We start from the raw sequence: 16,783 nt of genomic DNA, 5'->3' as shown, positions 1-16,783 counted from the left end.
ATTATGATCCATTCGTTGTTGTTTGTGTTTCATATCAATTTAACCCGAGAAAGATAACCTACGTCGCAGAGGCGCCTGCGAAGTCTGTTGATTTTTGTTAATTTTTCATAGAGGTCTAGTGATTTAAGTTTAAAATTACTTAAAATATAAAAAAATATAATATAAATGCATTGTATTTTTACAATAATGCCAAACCTTTAAAATGACTAGATTAACTTAAATAAATATCCATTGTTAGTATCAAATTGACGCCTTAGAAAAGCATGCGCCTCTGAAGCGTATGGTTATCTTTTACGTACGTTGTCATATGGTTATCTTTCTAGGGTTAAAAACGCGACGCACAATTCGGAGATAACCCTATATTTCGATGCATGCTGAAACAAACGTTGAAAGAAAACGTCGAGCCATAAACGAAAACTTTCAACAATCTCCTCGCATGTAACGCTCATCGCTAGAGGCGCGCACACCGGATTATATACATGCATAGGAAGCGTATCCATACTAATGCGAATACGGTTGTCTCTGTGTGGCAGCCCATGAGCGGCGGTCCTGTCTGAAACAGACAGACTGGTAGTTTGCGGAGGCGCTTTAAAGTTCTCATTAAGCGATCGAGGTCTGTGGGACACTTCTGTGTCTCATTGTTTGCTTTGTTCGGTGTTTACGCCACTGCGCCGGGGCTGCAGCCGCGCCGGTAGCGGCGGCAGGCGTTAGCGTTGGCATCGACTAACAGCCACCGAGACGCGCAGCGTAGACACGAAGGGACCCGGGCTAGAGGGAGAGGACGGACGGGGTGGCTGAAGGGAACGATAGGTTCAGAAGAGGACGGAGGATGGCTTTCATTAAGCTTGCATTGTCTCAGCACCGCACTATTATAGCCGAGTGAATAACTTGGAGCCATCCGCTAGTCGCGGAGCGAGGAAAAGCCTCTCGCTCCCCCTTTTTTTTCTTCCTACCCTGTTTCCCACTCGCGCTCCTCTTCTTTCTTCCACGCCCATTCATTCGTCTTCTCTCTCTCTCTCTCTCTCTCTTTCTCTCTCGGCCCGATTCGTCTCCATTCCTCTTTCTTCGATCCGACCCGACCTCTTCCTCCTCCGGCCACCAATTTATTCTGTGACCTCGACACCGCATGGCGATCCATCTTTCCGCCATCCTGATCCACGGGGAGCAATGCAGCCTGTGGATCATAATTTTCGAAATAAGGATTAGAATACAAGTCCTCTAGCTCTTTCTCCCTTCGGGTTTAAAACGTCGCGTCGACTGCGAGATCATTAACGACAGGTTCCGTGGAATTGTGGGTGTTCGATTGTTCTGTTATATCTTTTCAGAGGTCGGAGAAGGTTTTTGGATGGATTTCGTATTTTCGTCTGTTGTATTTTGCGATCGGCTGCATTCGTAGAGTAAACTACTGATCGATGAATCGGTTGATCGCTGAAAAACTGCAGGTCGGTTGGTAAATAATTATTTGTTGTAGCAGATAATTATGGTTGATCCGCGATGGTGCGGTGATGATGTCTTTTCTGGCGAGGTTTCGGATTGATACTTGTTGAGAAAGGCCCTTCTGTATGAGCAAATTGGAGTTTTGAAATAAAATATAAAATAAAAAATAATATAATATATATAATAAATAAAATATATATATATAATATATTATATATAATATAGTATATATATATATAATAATATTATTAATATTATAATATATAATAATATATTATTATATATATTATATATTATTATTATAATATTATTAATATTATTATATATATAATATTATATATATAATTATATATACTATACGAACTATTCGTTTTGGTGACTATTCGACTATTCCAACATTACAATAAAATTGAATTTATTATATTAATTTAAATTTTATTTATATCTTATTATATATATAATAATATTAATAATATTATATATTATATATTATTATTATAATATTATTAACATTATATGATAATATTATATATATAATAAAAATATATAAAATATAAATAAAATTTAAATTAATATAATAAATTCAATTTTATTGTAATGTTGGAACAGTCGAATAATCACCAAATGTGAGATTCAACTGAATACTTTTAAATTAATAAAATAAATTCAAAGTAGGACAATCACTTTTTCTAGTACGAAACGGAACGAACTTTCTGTGAGCAGAGACTGATATCGATATGCGAAATACCGATGTTATATCGGTATTCTGCTTGTATTTTACGGTATTTTTACCAATACGGACGACACGTACCGATATGCATTTCGGTGTTTTTACGAAAACGTGGAAACAAATACATCGGTACAATACCTAAACCTCAAAATATTTCAGTTTTCAGTCTCTGTTCTGTGGGATCGTCCACAGACAGAGTAGTACAGGCAAGCACTGATCAAACGTGGCAACGAATTCGTATTCAAAAGCACGCGTACGCTTTACAATTTGCAAACTCGATTTTGCTAAAAAGGAACTATTAATCAACAAAATTTTGATTCCAGTTTATAAAAGCTCAACACTCTTTAGATTAGCTGGTATCGAAAATGGAAAAAAGCAATCGATGTTTGATGAAATAGCAATTGCTATTATTATTATTATTATTATATATTATTATTATTATATATTATTATCATTATATATTATTATTATTATACATTATTATTATATTATTATTATTATTATTATTATTATTGTTATTATTAACATTGTTGTACAAAGTCAAATGATAAACCGCGATTTTTGTCATCTTTAATTTGTTGTAACTCATAACAATGTCAACCGATTTCCATAAAATTTTCAGCATGCATCTAAATAACCGAGATTTACCAGAGGCATTTTTTTTAAATTTTCGATTATAGGTTCAGACAAAAAAGTTAAAACGAGAGTTTTTCATTTTGTTTTCGTCATTCCAAGTAATAGCAGAATTTAAGAAAAGCATTTTGGTCCTCGTCTAGTAGACTTATTTCCACTATCATCTAAAAAAATTCAATAGTTCTTGAAATTCAACGAAGCAACGTTAATCTAAGACTACTCGTCCACGAATTCACGACGGAACATACAAAAATAATGCCGACAACATTAATGATCACGGTGCCTGGAAAAATAAGCTAGAGTTCGGCTGAAGGGATGGGGATAAATAACGTGACGCGGCGTTCATAAGCTCCCCGCATCACTGCACGGTGCAAATCGACGAGTCAAAATCTAGCTTATTTTTCTGGCTATCATGACAATGATAAATGAGCCGTTTATTTTGAAAGTGACATAAGTCACTTCCTTTTTTTTAAATGAAAAGGTACCGTTCAATTGTAATTAGCGTTACCATTAACTCGATCTTTTTGAAAAACTGACTTATACCACTTTCAAAACGGCTCAAATGGCGCTATCAACGATACGATAAATCCAATTACAACGAAAGTACGCGAAGAGAAAGAATTAACGAGGATAGCACGTGATCTAAAACAAGCGCGGAAGTGTCAGGAATCACGACTACTTTTTCTGCACCGAGCGACCTAATACTTCGATTCTTTTTTTCAAGCCAGTGAAGCGAGGACCCTCCTTGTCGAACGACAAAACGACCGTGATGAAGCGGTCAGTCGGCGCCGGCAGTAGCCTTGATTCCGCGCGGAAAGGCGCCAGTCTCTGTCCCGTTGCGTGTCGTCGCCGAAACGGGTGCCGCGGGGAGGGCGCCGTGGGGGAACAGTTTTTAACGAGTACCCGACGCGATCGTAAAATCTTCACTGTCCTCGAGCGTTCGTTAATTACTCGCGGCCTCAAAACTGTGGTCGAAGCTCGTTCGCCCGCTCTGGAATCGCTATCGGCACCGGCGCGACGTTCTCGTCGAGGAATCCCTGTTACGCGTGCACGTGTACACGTCGACCGATCTGGATTCGAGCGGGTTCTATCGCCCGGTTCGAGGTCGGGTCGTTAATGACGCGAAGGAACGCCGTTTCCGTTGGTACACGGGACAGGAGGGTGTCGGAGAAGGGACGGCTCGTCGTCCGTCAGAGCCATAGTTCCGTTTGCCCGATTAGTAGGTTTGATGTCCGTGTGGCTCCCGCCGCCCTCGTTTCCCGCACCCACCCTTCCGTCGCGTCGTCGTCGTTCCCCCGTCGTCGTCGTCGTCGTCGTCGTCGTCGTTGTCATCCCGGTTATTACAGAGCCGTTGCGCGATTGCTCTTATTTTTACCATTTCGTCAGTCTCTTTTTCTTCTTTATCTCTGTTAACTCCTCTTGCTCGCTTTCACAACCGTCGCGAAGCGGTTTACAGTGGCGAACACCATTGTTGTTTCGGCGGATGGGTAATTGGGGGTTGGGTAAACGACTTCGGCGAAGACGTAACGGTTAACTACGTGGACGACGATCGCGCGTTTAGGAACGTTCGGCCGACGCCACGGTAAACCCCACCGATAGCGCTGGGATACGTGAAATTGTTTGTTGAAAATTCTTTGAATAATCCCTTCCGGAACAGGAGCAATCAGCCGTTCGACCGAAACACGTACTGCCAGGCGAAGATTATTAGCTTCGAGCATCGATTTAATCACAGCGACCCGCGAACTAGATGTTCATGGAGAAACTTCAACGAATGTCCTGTTTAGATCATTTTTACTTCGATATCTTCGAGTGAATTTTACTAGAATTCTTGGGATCGAAGAGGATTGATCAGTTGTCGTACCATTTTCTTCACAGTTACAGTGACTAATAAGTTCTGACTAATAAGTTCTTGACATAACCTTGACATAACCTTGACATAACTATTGTTCTTCGACTGTAATAATTTCTTGGAAGAAGAGAATATTGGGTTGGCAACTAAGTAATTGCCGATTTCAGTTATAGATGTCCCTCGCTCCCATTTTTATGATATCCGTAAATGTTATATTATAAAATTATTATTATTATTATTATTATTATTATTATTATTATTATTATTATTATTATTATTATTATTATTATTATTATTATTATTATTATTATTATTATTATTATTATTATTATTATTATTATTATTATTATTATTATTATTATTATGTTACCAAGTGTACGAGTACAGTAATTTCTCCCTAATTTGCGCTCAGATTTCGCATAAAGATGGACAATTTTGGGAAGAGGAGATACAATTATTGGGTTGACAACTAAGTAATTGCCGATTTCAGTTATAGACGTCTCTCACTCCCCATTTTTATGATATCCGTAAATGTTATATTATAAAATTATTATTATTATTATTGTTATTACTATTATTATTATTACTAAGGGAACGTTATCTACCAAATATGATTGTTATGCATGTTAGAAAATTGTATTCGAGCTTAAAAGAACGGAATACCATTCATATTTAACAGGTTATTATTAGAAATCTACAAGCATGATAGCCAGATGATTAATCCAGATTTCCAATCGAAGTAGGACACAACAGTGGTATAAGAACATTATCCACATGTTATCCACTCCTACTTCTTCGACCTGAAATCTGGCTTAATCGCCTGGCTACCATGATCACGAGCCAGACTCGTAATAATACGGCAAGAGTTAAAGTATCATCGATTATGATCAATTTTAATTTCTTATTTTGTCTTATATCCAGCAAATTATTGTACTTTGGCTCTGTCAGAATTTTTTGGATAGACCTTTTTGCCATTCAACATGCTAAGATTTATTGTAATTGTCAACTTTCATCTCTCTCTCTCTTGAGTTACATAAATATTAATGAAATTTTTGTACACGCATTGCATCACAAAAATTTGCCACTATAGAGTTGAACTCTGTTACGGTTGACTAATTGTACCGCTTCTCAAATCATTCGTTAATTCAACTGATATAATCTTCGTTTTTAATGCGATACTAAACGTTTCGCTCGGGGACGCGTTTAGGTATGTTTTAAAACTGCGAGCGTGTTTAAATAATTTTACGAGACACTGTGTAAATGTCGGAACTTTTAAGCTCTTGCTGGGATTACTTTTATTATCTTTGGTTTATAAGTATAAAGATGTAGTCTGAAACCCACACGGTATTATCCTGAGGATAAAAAAGGATCATGAGTTTTTCCTTCCGGGATGTGTAGAGAGTACTTCTGTAATATTCATTTATAAGAATTTTGTAAACGACGTAATTTTCTCGGCGTTGGTAGTACACGATGAATGAGAATTTTATCTCTGGTAATGTTTTTGTAACATGTAACATTTTGTAACTGTGGTATTTATATTTTTGTTCAAATTCTTCAAACGTAATTAAAACATAGTCTTTAACAGAATTCATGAATGATATGACTATTGGCATTATCGTTCATTGTTTTGTGGATTGGCTTAGGAAATTTACATCGTGTTTAAATATTATAATTTAATAGCTTCGGAGTCTAAAATAAAAAGTTTGGAATTGCTATGTGCAGTACAATATTATATAATATTGTAAAAATACAATACAATATTATACTATATATATTATATTGCAATACAATATTATAATATACCTGTACAATATTATAATGTGCATCTCTTTGTTGCTCGAACGGAATATCCTCAAAAAAAAAACTTACTATAAGAAACACACTAAACAGTAACATTAAAAATATGCAATATCACGTTTTTCTTCGTAACCTTCGATTAGTCATGACTAATATAAAATTCTTGACCAATTACGTACACGATGCGTTAAAAAATTTAACTGTTACTTCTGCGAAACAGGAATGCAATTTTACATTACCATAATCTAAACTGAAAAAAAGAAGGAAGATAAAATTAAAAAAATAAAAAAAAATAGAAGAAAACATCGAACTAATGAAAATTTCGTTACAAAAACGATGCCAATGAAAATATTAGTACAAAGTCGGAAAGTCATTCGCAAATTTCAATTTTTTCCACATATGTGTAATACAGAGGTGATAAACAAATAGATTCTTCATTGTACTGCCGAAGTGTGAAGATTGATGAAATGTCCGAGGCAATAAATCGACGGTGTAGATGTAAACGTTATTCTAAAGCCCTGTTTAAGGGCTTCGGACACTTGAGTTTGTACTAAACTTGTTTCTATAGAGAACACATTTCAAATCCTCTTCCCCGAGCTTATGTTCGGGGCTGACTAACAACAGAATTCCGCGATGCTACATTATTATGCAATTTGCGTTAAGGCTGTAAGCCTTGGCCTTACACTGCCGAACGAAACTACTGTACCTATACACTTTGATAAACAATACGATAACAATACACGATGATCAGAGTTTAGAGTAATCAATTATTCTTTCCACAATACGCGAATAATTTCACAGTTTGTGCGAAGTTGTAATACCGATGTTCCTTGTTGAATTTCTTTTTTACAAAATTAACTGACTTCTATAATATTCGAGTCTCATTAGTATGTTTAATAGACCAACATTTTCATTTCAATGAAAAATCCTTCGGTACGTAATACTTTTACCAGTAGTCACGATTAAGTCAAATATCTAGTACAATCCTCGTGGTATAATTTCAACGAAACCATAATCTCTCACATTTCGCAAGGAATACTTTCTTCCCTTATTTTGAACAAATACTTTCCGCATTTTCAACTCTTTTAGTACCGACCAAAAAAATTGTATCGATGCACAAAATACTGAGCCGAGCTGATGTAATCTGGTAAGATTTGAGAGAAACGTTATAAAAATTTACGAGAAGAAATAATAATTATATATATTGACATATATAATATAAAATTATATGTATCGAAATAATAATTAGATATATCGACTGGGCCGCAAAAATGTGTTCATCTCGGGCCGCGAGTTCGACACCCCTGCTACAAGGGATCGAAACGGAATGCGCTATTTTTCCTCTGAAAGTTCGTGTCGGTAACAACAAGTCTCGGCATAAAACGCTGTTGTCGACTAATTCTACAGGCGGCTGCTCGAAACGTCTTGCTATCTATCAAATTACCGTGCGCGCGCGTCCCTGTGCTAGCAGATTCGCGGCTCTCAAAAAACTCGTTGCTCATGCTCTCGAGTTTCTCGTTGTTTCCCTCTGTTATCCAATCTGCACGTGTACGGGCTCGCGTGAAAATGGCGGGGGTCGAGGAACTCGTCCCGCATTTTTCGAACTCGGTTTCGCGTATTTTCTCGAGGCACGCGGAGATAGTGACTGAAACCTTTCAGTCGCGAACGACTTCTGTCACTCGCGTCGCTGAGTAAACGCGAACGTAGCTTCGAAATAGATTCACTCTGATACATGATTCGGTCCTCCTTGTTCTATTTAGTGTATGCAATCCCGGGCTTCCTTTGAACAATTCGCCGTTCATTCAATCAACGAAATCTGTCGCGAATGACCCGCGGATATTTCAGTAGACTAGGATCGTATTAGAGTTATTGTTATCGACCTAATTCATTGTTAACGCGATATGGCCCGGGTTTGTTTGCGCGAGAACTTTTACGTGCAGCCGGCATATTTTAAGGTTGTTGCGTTAAAAATGCATACAACTTATAAAATATCAGACAGTTCGTTTATCGTGTTTGATGCAGATAATTAAGAAAATGACTAATAGCCTAAAATGATGAATAACTTCAAATGACTTATAGCCTAAAGTGACATAGTTATACAGGGTGCCCCAGAAATGTCTCGCAATCCAGAAATGTGGGGTAGCTGAGGTCATTCTAAGTAAGTTTTTCCTTTGCGAAAATGCAATCCGCAGCTTCGTTTACGAGTTATTAACGAAAAACAGTGACCAATCGGAGAGCTAGCGCGGCCAGTGCTTCGCCCTTTCGCCCAATGCCGCGTCGCACCGGCCGCCTGACGCAGCGGCAGTGGCCACGAGGGAGGGGCGTCAGCCATATGCGATCTTTCATTGGTCACTGTTTTTCATTAATAACTCGTAAACGAAGCCTCGGAGAAAATGTTCGCAAAGGAAAAAGTTGCTTCAAATGAACTCAGGAACCCCAGGAACCTGTAGTGTGGGCCACGAAAGTGTTGATACACCTTCTAAAACGGAATATTATAATATAATATTATTATAATATATATTATATAATATATATTATTGTAATATATATTATATAATATATATTATTGTAATATATATTATATAATATATATTATTGTAATATATATATATATATATATATATTCTGAAAACTAGGTAAACTTAGCATGACCGAATTTCAAATGGTCTATAACCAAGCGAAACTGGTTCCTGAACTTTTTCATCCTTAAAAATTTGCTCCGTTATTACTCAAAAGTATAACAAACTTGATTTTTTAAAACGCTTGAAAATATGGGGCTTTCGCCGCTCTCAGACCACTGTGCAGCGTTGTCACGACAAACTCATCCCCCCCAATCACCTCGTCGTTCTGAAAACAAGCACGCTAAGGGCGTAAGGAATAAGGCGCTGAAACGGAAAAAGGAACAGCACTGATTGGAAAGACCCAGCGCGTGGGTTAGCCAATCAGGGTTGTTTACGAATTTTTTCAGGGCAAGCAAGGGTGGAGTAGAAAATGAGAGACAGATCACTCAGTCGCGATTCGTCTATAGATTAACAAAACGCGATTCGTCGAAGAAGAGATAGAATTATTCTAGCCTTGCACCTCGTGCTTATAATTGTTGACAATCGGCAACTATAAAAATGAGCCGCGAGGCTCGAATAATCGTATCTCCTCTTCCCAAAATTGTCCGTTTTTGTTCACAAGCTGAAGGAAAATTGAGGACAATTTACTATATACTTTTTTACATATAATATATGTAATTACTGTTATGTTACTAATTATGTATTTACTATTTTTTACATATAATATAGATATTAAAGATAATTCACTCCATGCAACAAGTGTACGGTTTAATGCATAATATCCTACCCACAAATAAAATCTTACAACTAACTTTATATATTATAATTCAACTACTATATTATATTCAACAACCTATAATTCAACTATTTTTGAACTTATAGAAATACTAATTCAATCATCATTTTGTGAATTGCATTCCTATACAATTCGTCGAACAATTTTCAATTATAATATATATATATAATAATATAATAATAATAATATAATAATATATAATATATATATATATTTTCCTTGCATTTAAAAATCTGTACACGCCATAAATGCACAGAAGCCCGGCTTTCTAATTACAAGTCAACAGATTCCCATGCGTACTCAAATGCAAATTCGAAAAATAACAAAGAAATACTATTTACGTTATTGAAAAAATTGATAACGTATGTATGTATGTTTCTTAAGACCGGCAATATTCTGCTCAAATCCTTCTAGTTTTCATCGAATAACGAATATGAACGAGAACTTGCATAAAAACCCGTAATTTAGTCGCAGCTTCTGTTCGCAACGTGAAAACATTTATCTTTATTTTGATCATGGATTAAAAACCATCGGATGCTTAATTTTCTCTTGAAAATAGAATACATAATACCCCTTACCGTTAATTATCACGATGCAATCGACACAGCCATCGATATCGTTCGCGCTGACAGTAATTGCTTAATACCTGTTTCAGATACTCCGTCGTTCGCGATAACGCGTTTACCTGGTTTTGGAATTCCGATCGTCGAGGGGATGTCCGTCAGCCTGAAATGCGAGGTGGACAGCAATCCGGCCAGCACGCCGATCTGGCAGCGTGGTAAGTGACAACAATGACGCCTGATTCGATGTTTCGTTCTCTCCGATATCGCGAAAAATATTTCGTGACGCGTCGCTGCGTTACTACGCGCGGGGAAAAAAAAACCCGGTCCCATTTCGAACGTATAAAACCGTAAAATATTCCAAATATGATCAATATTTCACTCCGTCGCTTTGATTCTATATCGCGAAACCCTTCGGGAATCGCAGTTATTAAAATTCCATGCCAAATATCTAGCGCTGCAATCCTAATTTGTACAAACAGGCAATATGGAAACAAAAATGTTTATTTTATTCGAATAGAATCAAATTATTATTATACAAATTACAAATAATATACAATAATAATATATAATATAATAATATATAATATATAATAATATATATAATATAATAATAATATATAATAATATATAATATATATAATAAATTATACAAATTATACAAGGTGAGCCGTTATATTTTATGTTGAATTGTCTGAATTCTTGCATGAAATGGATCTGCAAAGATTAGCATTATTAATATAGCATTGTTATGCTCAAAATTTAGATGTTTTGGAAAACATTTACAATGAGTACCAGAATTAATGGGACACCTTTCAAAACTTTTTTCAAAGTGGACCGGTTAACTAGGCAATGTCTACACCTTTTTCTTTTCTTTAAATTGCAATTGGCTAGAATAAAAAAAAAGAACCTCGCGTTTTTAATGATGCAGCTTTACCTAAACTTTCCTTATACGCTCAGATAAAAAGTTAAAGAAAAAAACGAGACTCTATTATTGTTGTTATTCCAATCAACTGAAATTTAAAAAAGTATTTGTAGACATTGTCTGTTGAACCGATCCTTCTAACATCTCAAAAAAGTCCACGTTATTTCGTACATCTTTAAAAAAGTTATTCTGTTTTGAAAGTTGTGCCAATAATTCTGGAATTCACTATACTAATTTTAAAATACTAAATTCACTATAGTAATTTTAAGAACCAGCAATTCTGGATGTATACTTCAATCATTTGTCGTTGTTAACGTTTGTTATATAGGGTGTTCCATACCTGAGGTCATTTGAAGTAACTTTTTCCTTGGCGAAAATGCAATTCGCGGCTTTGTTTACGAGTTATTAACAAAAGAACACTGACCAAAAAAACACATCCGTTAATAAGTGTAACAATGTCAGTATCAATTGTCAATGTAATTAATATTGTTAAACGACGAGAACAAAGCGTATTCCAAAAATAAGTATCACCTCTATTTTGGTCCATAGATTATTATCACGAGTTTATATAAAAACGAATAATCAATTAATAAGAAAAATTGACAAAAGTTTTATTTCTTAAATATTGTTTGAACGAATAACTTTCTCGAAAGTGTTTTTAAGCGATTAAGTTCGTCGATCAAATACACGTATTTTAAAGAGAAATTCATTGTTCCACGCCCTCTAATTGTCGAGATATCTAAAAAAAAATATTGTTTTTATCCTCGATTTTGAGAGAAAACCATTTTGTTCACTCTCTAGCTATGGACAATTGCAGATGTAAAAAGTAATACGTGTCAAATGTATAACTATATTATACTAAAATCTCATTAAAATTGGCGTGTTACACTTGAAAACGTTCCCTTGTTAGTTCGCAAAGGGTCAATAATTGTTTGACGGCTGGTGTGGCGCGTTGCACCGTTGATATTATTTTTCATAATTAATTGGTTCGTTCATTCTTTTTAATCAAGCAAAGAATATTGAAAAATATGAAATGGTTTTTTTGAAAATTACATATCTTTACAAGGCATCCCTGCTATGCAAGTTGCTCGTTCTTTTCAATACTAAAGTTTACACTGAATGATTGTAAAAATAATTTATATCCAACAGATCTAGAAGATATCATGCTTATGAAATTAAATTGATTCTTTTTATTCAATATTTCTCACAAAAATGTAATACTTACGTTTCGATTTCCATACCGGTCCCATAATTCGTAAATAATTTTACATAATATTGCTAAATAAATCCAGCATATATGCTAGATATATTCCATTTCTAGGGACATTTTTAACAAAGGTTTCCAAAAGATTTGTTTCCATACAACTATTGAATTCGTTTCACGAGAATACGTTTCGAAAAAGCCCTCCAAAGCTGACAATACTTTTCGCAAAAATTCCACGGCGACAGATATTTTATTGAACGAAACGAATTTCGAATGGAATTTTTCGTTCACAACCGATGGTACTTATTTATCTCGAACCCTGGTTTTATATACAGCAGTTATAAAAATCTAAGAAAAATTAATCTCGCAAAGTTATAAGCCATAGTTATGTACCATCAAACTATTTTAAAAAAACATCACGAACGCCAAATTTTTGTCTCGAACCTGAAATTTCAAACGTAAATCATTGGGACAGTAAAAATTCGATAAAAAGTTTCGGTCAGCACTTATATATATATATATATATTAGAAAGTCACATTAACGCGAACACGATGTAAGAAATAAATGTTCATCGGAGCTTGAAAACGAAGTTTCACACGGAGGAAATTCATTTTACCCTGCTAATTAGTATTCGTTCGAAGAATCAGTTTTCGCTTGGTTATTCCTTCGATCAATGCAAGGCTCTTGTTGCAACTTTAACGAGCAATGTTCGCCATTCTCAAATTACCCGATACGTCCGGTGGAAACTGCACTTCATTTACCAAATGGGCTAGCAAGAAAGTTAAGCAAGACTACACTCAAACCCCGGGCCGTTCTTCTTAATTTTCTTCCTCCCCCTTCAATTCCGGCTATCTTAATATTAATTTCCGGCCTATTACTGCCCCCCCCTCCCCCGGTAACTTTTCAGTTATCAGCAAACAAAACGATAAATCGCGTAATCATATTACCTTGTCCTGATAATAGACAAGGGAGTGCTAAGGCCGGCGTAGCGTTGCCTCGGAACAATAAACAAATTAAACTCTTCTCGTCGAAGATGCATAAGCGACGAGCAAAAGTGTGCAAGCATAATGTTTGTCTCATGGAAACGAAAATAACACTGTGAATTATTTTACCGATCCATTTGTATTGCGTGATTGTTATTAGCATTATATGATAGTTTAGCTTCATTTGCGTTTACAGTAGGGGGAATATTTTACAAAGATGAGAACGTAACGCGACGATTACTGTTCTGCGCTTTAATATTTTATTGTCGATCCGTAAACTTAAACTAATATTTTTTGTCCATTTTCCTTCACTTTTATTCAATGCTTTCAATCTGTGTGACATACTGATATATATACACAATACATAATATATATATATAATAATAATTATAATATAATATATAATATATATAATAATAATTATAATATAATATATAATATATATAATAATAATTATAATATAATATATATATATATATATTATATATACATAATATATAATATACATAATTTCTGATTCGATGTTATATCATACCTGCTCTATTCTTCTCCATAGCAGAATTCTACGTGATAAAGGGAATCACGTTTCCAAGACGAACCGACGCAAGCGTTTAGAATTTGAAAACAATATGTTAATTGCGATGAAAGTTTTTGGGATAATGTAATATTCTTGGATGAAGTTAAAATTAACTTATTTAATTCAAATGGTAGAATAATTGTTTTGAGAGAATACAGTTTAAAGTTAAAAACTTTTAAATAAATTCTTTAGTATTAATTACTTATTATTAGAATCGTGTATCAAACAAGTCGTCCCCAATAACAAAAAGATCGTTGAGATTCTTCTGAGTATAGCACAAGTAATTGAAGGTTATGTTAATCAGCTTCCGGTAGATAAAGTATTCCTTTCATTCACCTTATAATTACAATCGCTTAATTCCGACCGATTAATTAAGGAATTCGTAGCATTATTTTCATTTTCACCGTTATTACTTCTTTTGCGAGACATGCGGTATATGTGTGCGAGAGCGTGTGTGTGTGTGTACACTCTTTTGCTCGTCACAGTAAGTACACGCGCAGATCATTTCTTTCGCCGTGGAACAGTCGTCGCCTGTCTTTCTCCTCTCTAATCCCATGTTGTGAATGCTTCGTCAAGATTAAAATTCTACGTTCTTGTGTTCGCTTCCCTTCTCGTTCCGCGGCGTCGTCGCTCTCTTTCTCTTCGGCCTGTCTTTTTTCTCTCAACCGGAATCAATGAAACTCCGTCGAGATTTCGCTTTCGAAGCGTTTCACGGACTTATTTTCGATAATTGGAAATCTCCTTGTACCAACGCGAACGTCGTTGGCTCGCTCGAATTCGTTCGTCGCATTTTTCCAGCCGCCCCCGCCCCGAACGAACCCACAGTAATCGATATCGCGACGCTGAAGTGGTCGGTACAAGGATGCGCCAACCTTTTCGAGGACGAAACGAACTTCCAGGACTCGAAAAAAGTCGAAGTGGGTAGCAGGACAAGGCTAGAAAAGGCCTTGGTGCATCGTATTCGCGTTTCGCCGGACTCGCAGTTCCTTCCCCCACCCCCTCCCCACCGCCCGCCCCTGGTTAAATGAATAATTTGTTTGATGATCGAGTTCAAAGCAAATCGATCCGGAAAATTTCCGGTGGAAATTTAATGAACACCGTAAATGGGAAAGTTTGAAGGCCGCGTCACCGTCTCCCTTAAATTCCATTCGATTCACCAAGGAGAACAGGAACAAAGAAATGATTGCCGGCCGACTGGATTCATTAGCGGTCTCTTGTTCTTTGTCAAGCTCGGTGACAGTAGACTGGCCGACGGCTTGATAAATATTTAAAACCCTCCTATAATTTCCCCCTTAGTCGGTTCTCCCCCAGACGCGGTCTCGTTTCGTTTTTCCGCGCCTTTGAGTTTCTTAGCGGATCCTCCAATTCCAATGCACTTCCCTGTGTAACAGGATTCTCGCTCAAGGCATCTATTTAACGAACGCCAAAATATTGGCGCTCGCAGAGTTAACTGCGCCGGCCTCTTCCGACAGCGATCATTAAAGACGGGTCTGTGATCGATAAGTACTCGTTAATTCGTGTCCGTTATTATATATATGTTTGTGGTCGAATAAGTCAGTTTTCATCTCTAATCCTCATCGAATTTAGAAAAAAATATTCCATAATGTTGGCGTTTACCTTCGCGTGACTGTGGCATTGTTTTTATTATTTGAGTTTTTGAGAATGTGATTATTATCTATGAAGTTCGATGCAGGGAAGTGGGACGAGTGTTGAGTCATTTTTATTAAGTTGCTACGATTGTGTTAAAGAATGATGCTTGAAAAGTGAGAGTTCATATATTGAATGATCGAATGAAGTATTGTGTGAGGTATTTCTCCCTAATTGCCCTTCAGCTTGTAAACGAAAATGGACAATTTAGGAAGAGGAGATACAATTATTCAAGCCTCGCGACTTGTTTCTTGTTAATTCTTTGACTTGCAAAGATGTAAAGAAGAGTAAATTCAAGTTCATAAAATTCAAACTGAGAAGTAAATAAATAGTTAATTCTATTGAATTGATTGACTGATAAGTAGAGGTGAATTTCAACTTGTAGAGGTTGAATTCTACTAAATTCGAGTTAAAGAGCTGAAATACACATAATTTAATATATAGTAAATGGTTCGAGTTAACAAATTTTGCTCCGAGAAAAGAAAATTTTCGTCTCGTAGAAGTTTTCGAGTTATCGGGGTTCTGTTGTATAATTTATAGACCGTGGATTCGTATGCAAAATAAAAATATAGCTTGCATTAATTGCAAGATACAGAAGTCGCATAGATATCTCTTCCATTGTTTATTTACTTTATTGAGTCGAAAATAATGCAATAACATCTCTAAATTCTTCAAATGTTTTAATAAATGCATAAAATCCGTAATCCAATAATTACTCTATCGAATCATGCTGAAAGAGTTTACCTTTAATATTTCTTAAAATCTCGCACTGGTTTTTATGAATTCAGTTTTGCATTCTATAGAAGAAGGAGAAGACTTCGATGAAACTGACACAGCACAAAAACTTGGTTAATTCGCATAGCAAACCGTATGTTCCATTGGGTTCGCATGTTCGTCGTACACAATTCCAATAATCCACAATATGATGTGATTAGGTAGCCATGATTCATACAGTCGTGGGTACAATACATATTGCACCAAATACAGGACAATTCCGGATTTAACAAAGGCTCAATAGTCGATAAAACGTAATCGACCATCCAGAGGATTTCCGGTTCGCGTTGGTGTAACCTTGTCTAGGGA

General features: G+C 35.9%; 1 protein-coding gene across 1 annotated transcript in view; it reads left to right on the top strand.

The window, feature by feature from the left end:
• The window catches only part of LOC117228494 (teiresias), a gene marked incomplete at its 3' end in the record, with an annotated part of 602,901 nt that overhangs the window by 555,812 nt on the left and 30,306 nt on the right, over window positions 1-16,783 (top strand). Inside the window, exon 8 of the mRNA XM_076527291.1 lies at window positions 10,459-10,581. Within this exon, the coding sequence (XP_076383406.1) occupies window positions 10,459-10,581 (123 nt within the window). The remainder of the gene's footprint in view (window positions 1-10,458; window positions 10,582-16,783) is intronic.

Source organism: Megalopta genalis, chromosome 18, assembly GCF_051020955.1.
Source record: "Megalopta genalis isolate 19385.01 chromosome 18, iyMegGena1_principal, whole genome shotgun sequence".
Lineage (NCBI taxonomy): Eukaryota > Metazoa > Arthropoda > Insecta > Hymenoptera > Halictidae > Megalopta > Megalopta genalis.
The sequence above is the reverse complement of the archived record's forward strand: the minus strand, read 5'-3'. Positions and strand labels throughout refer to the sequence as shown.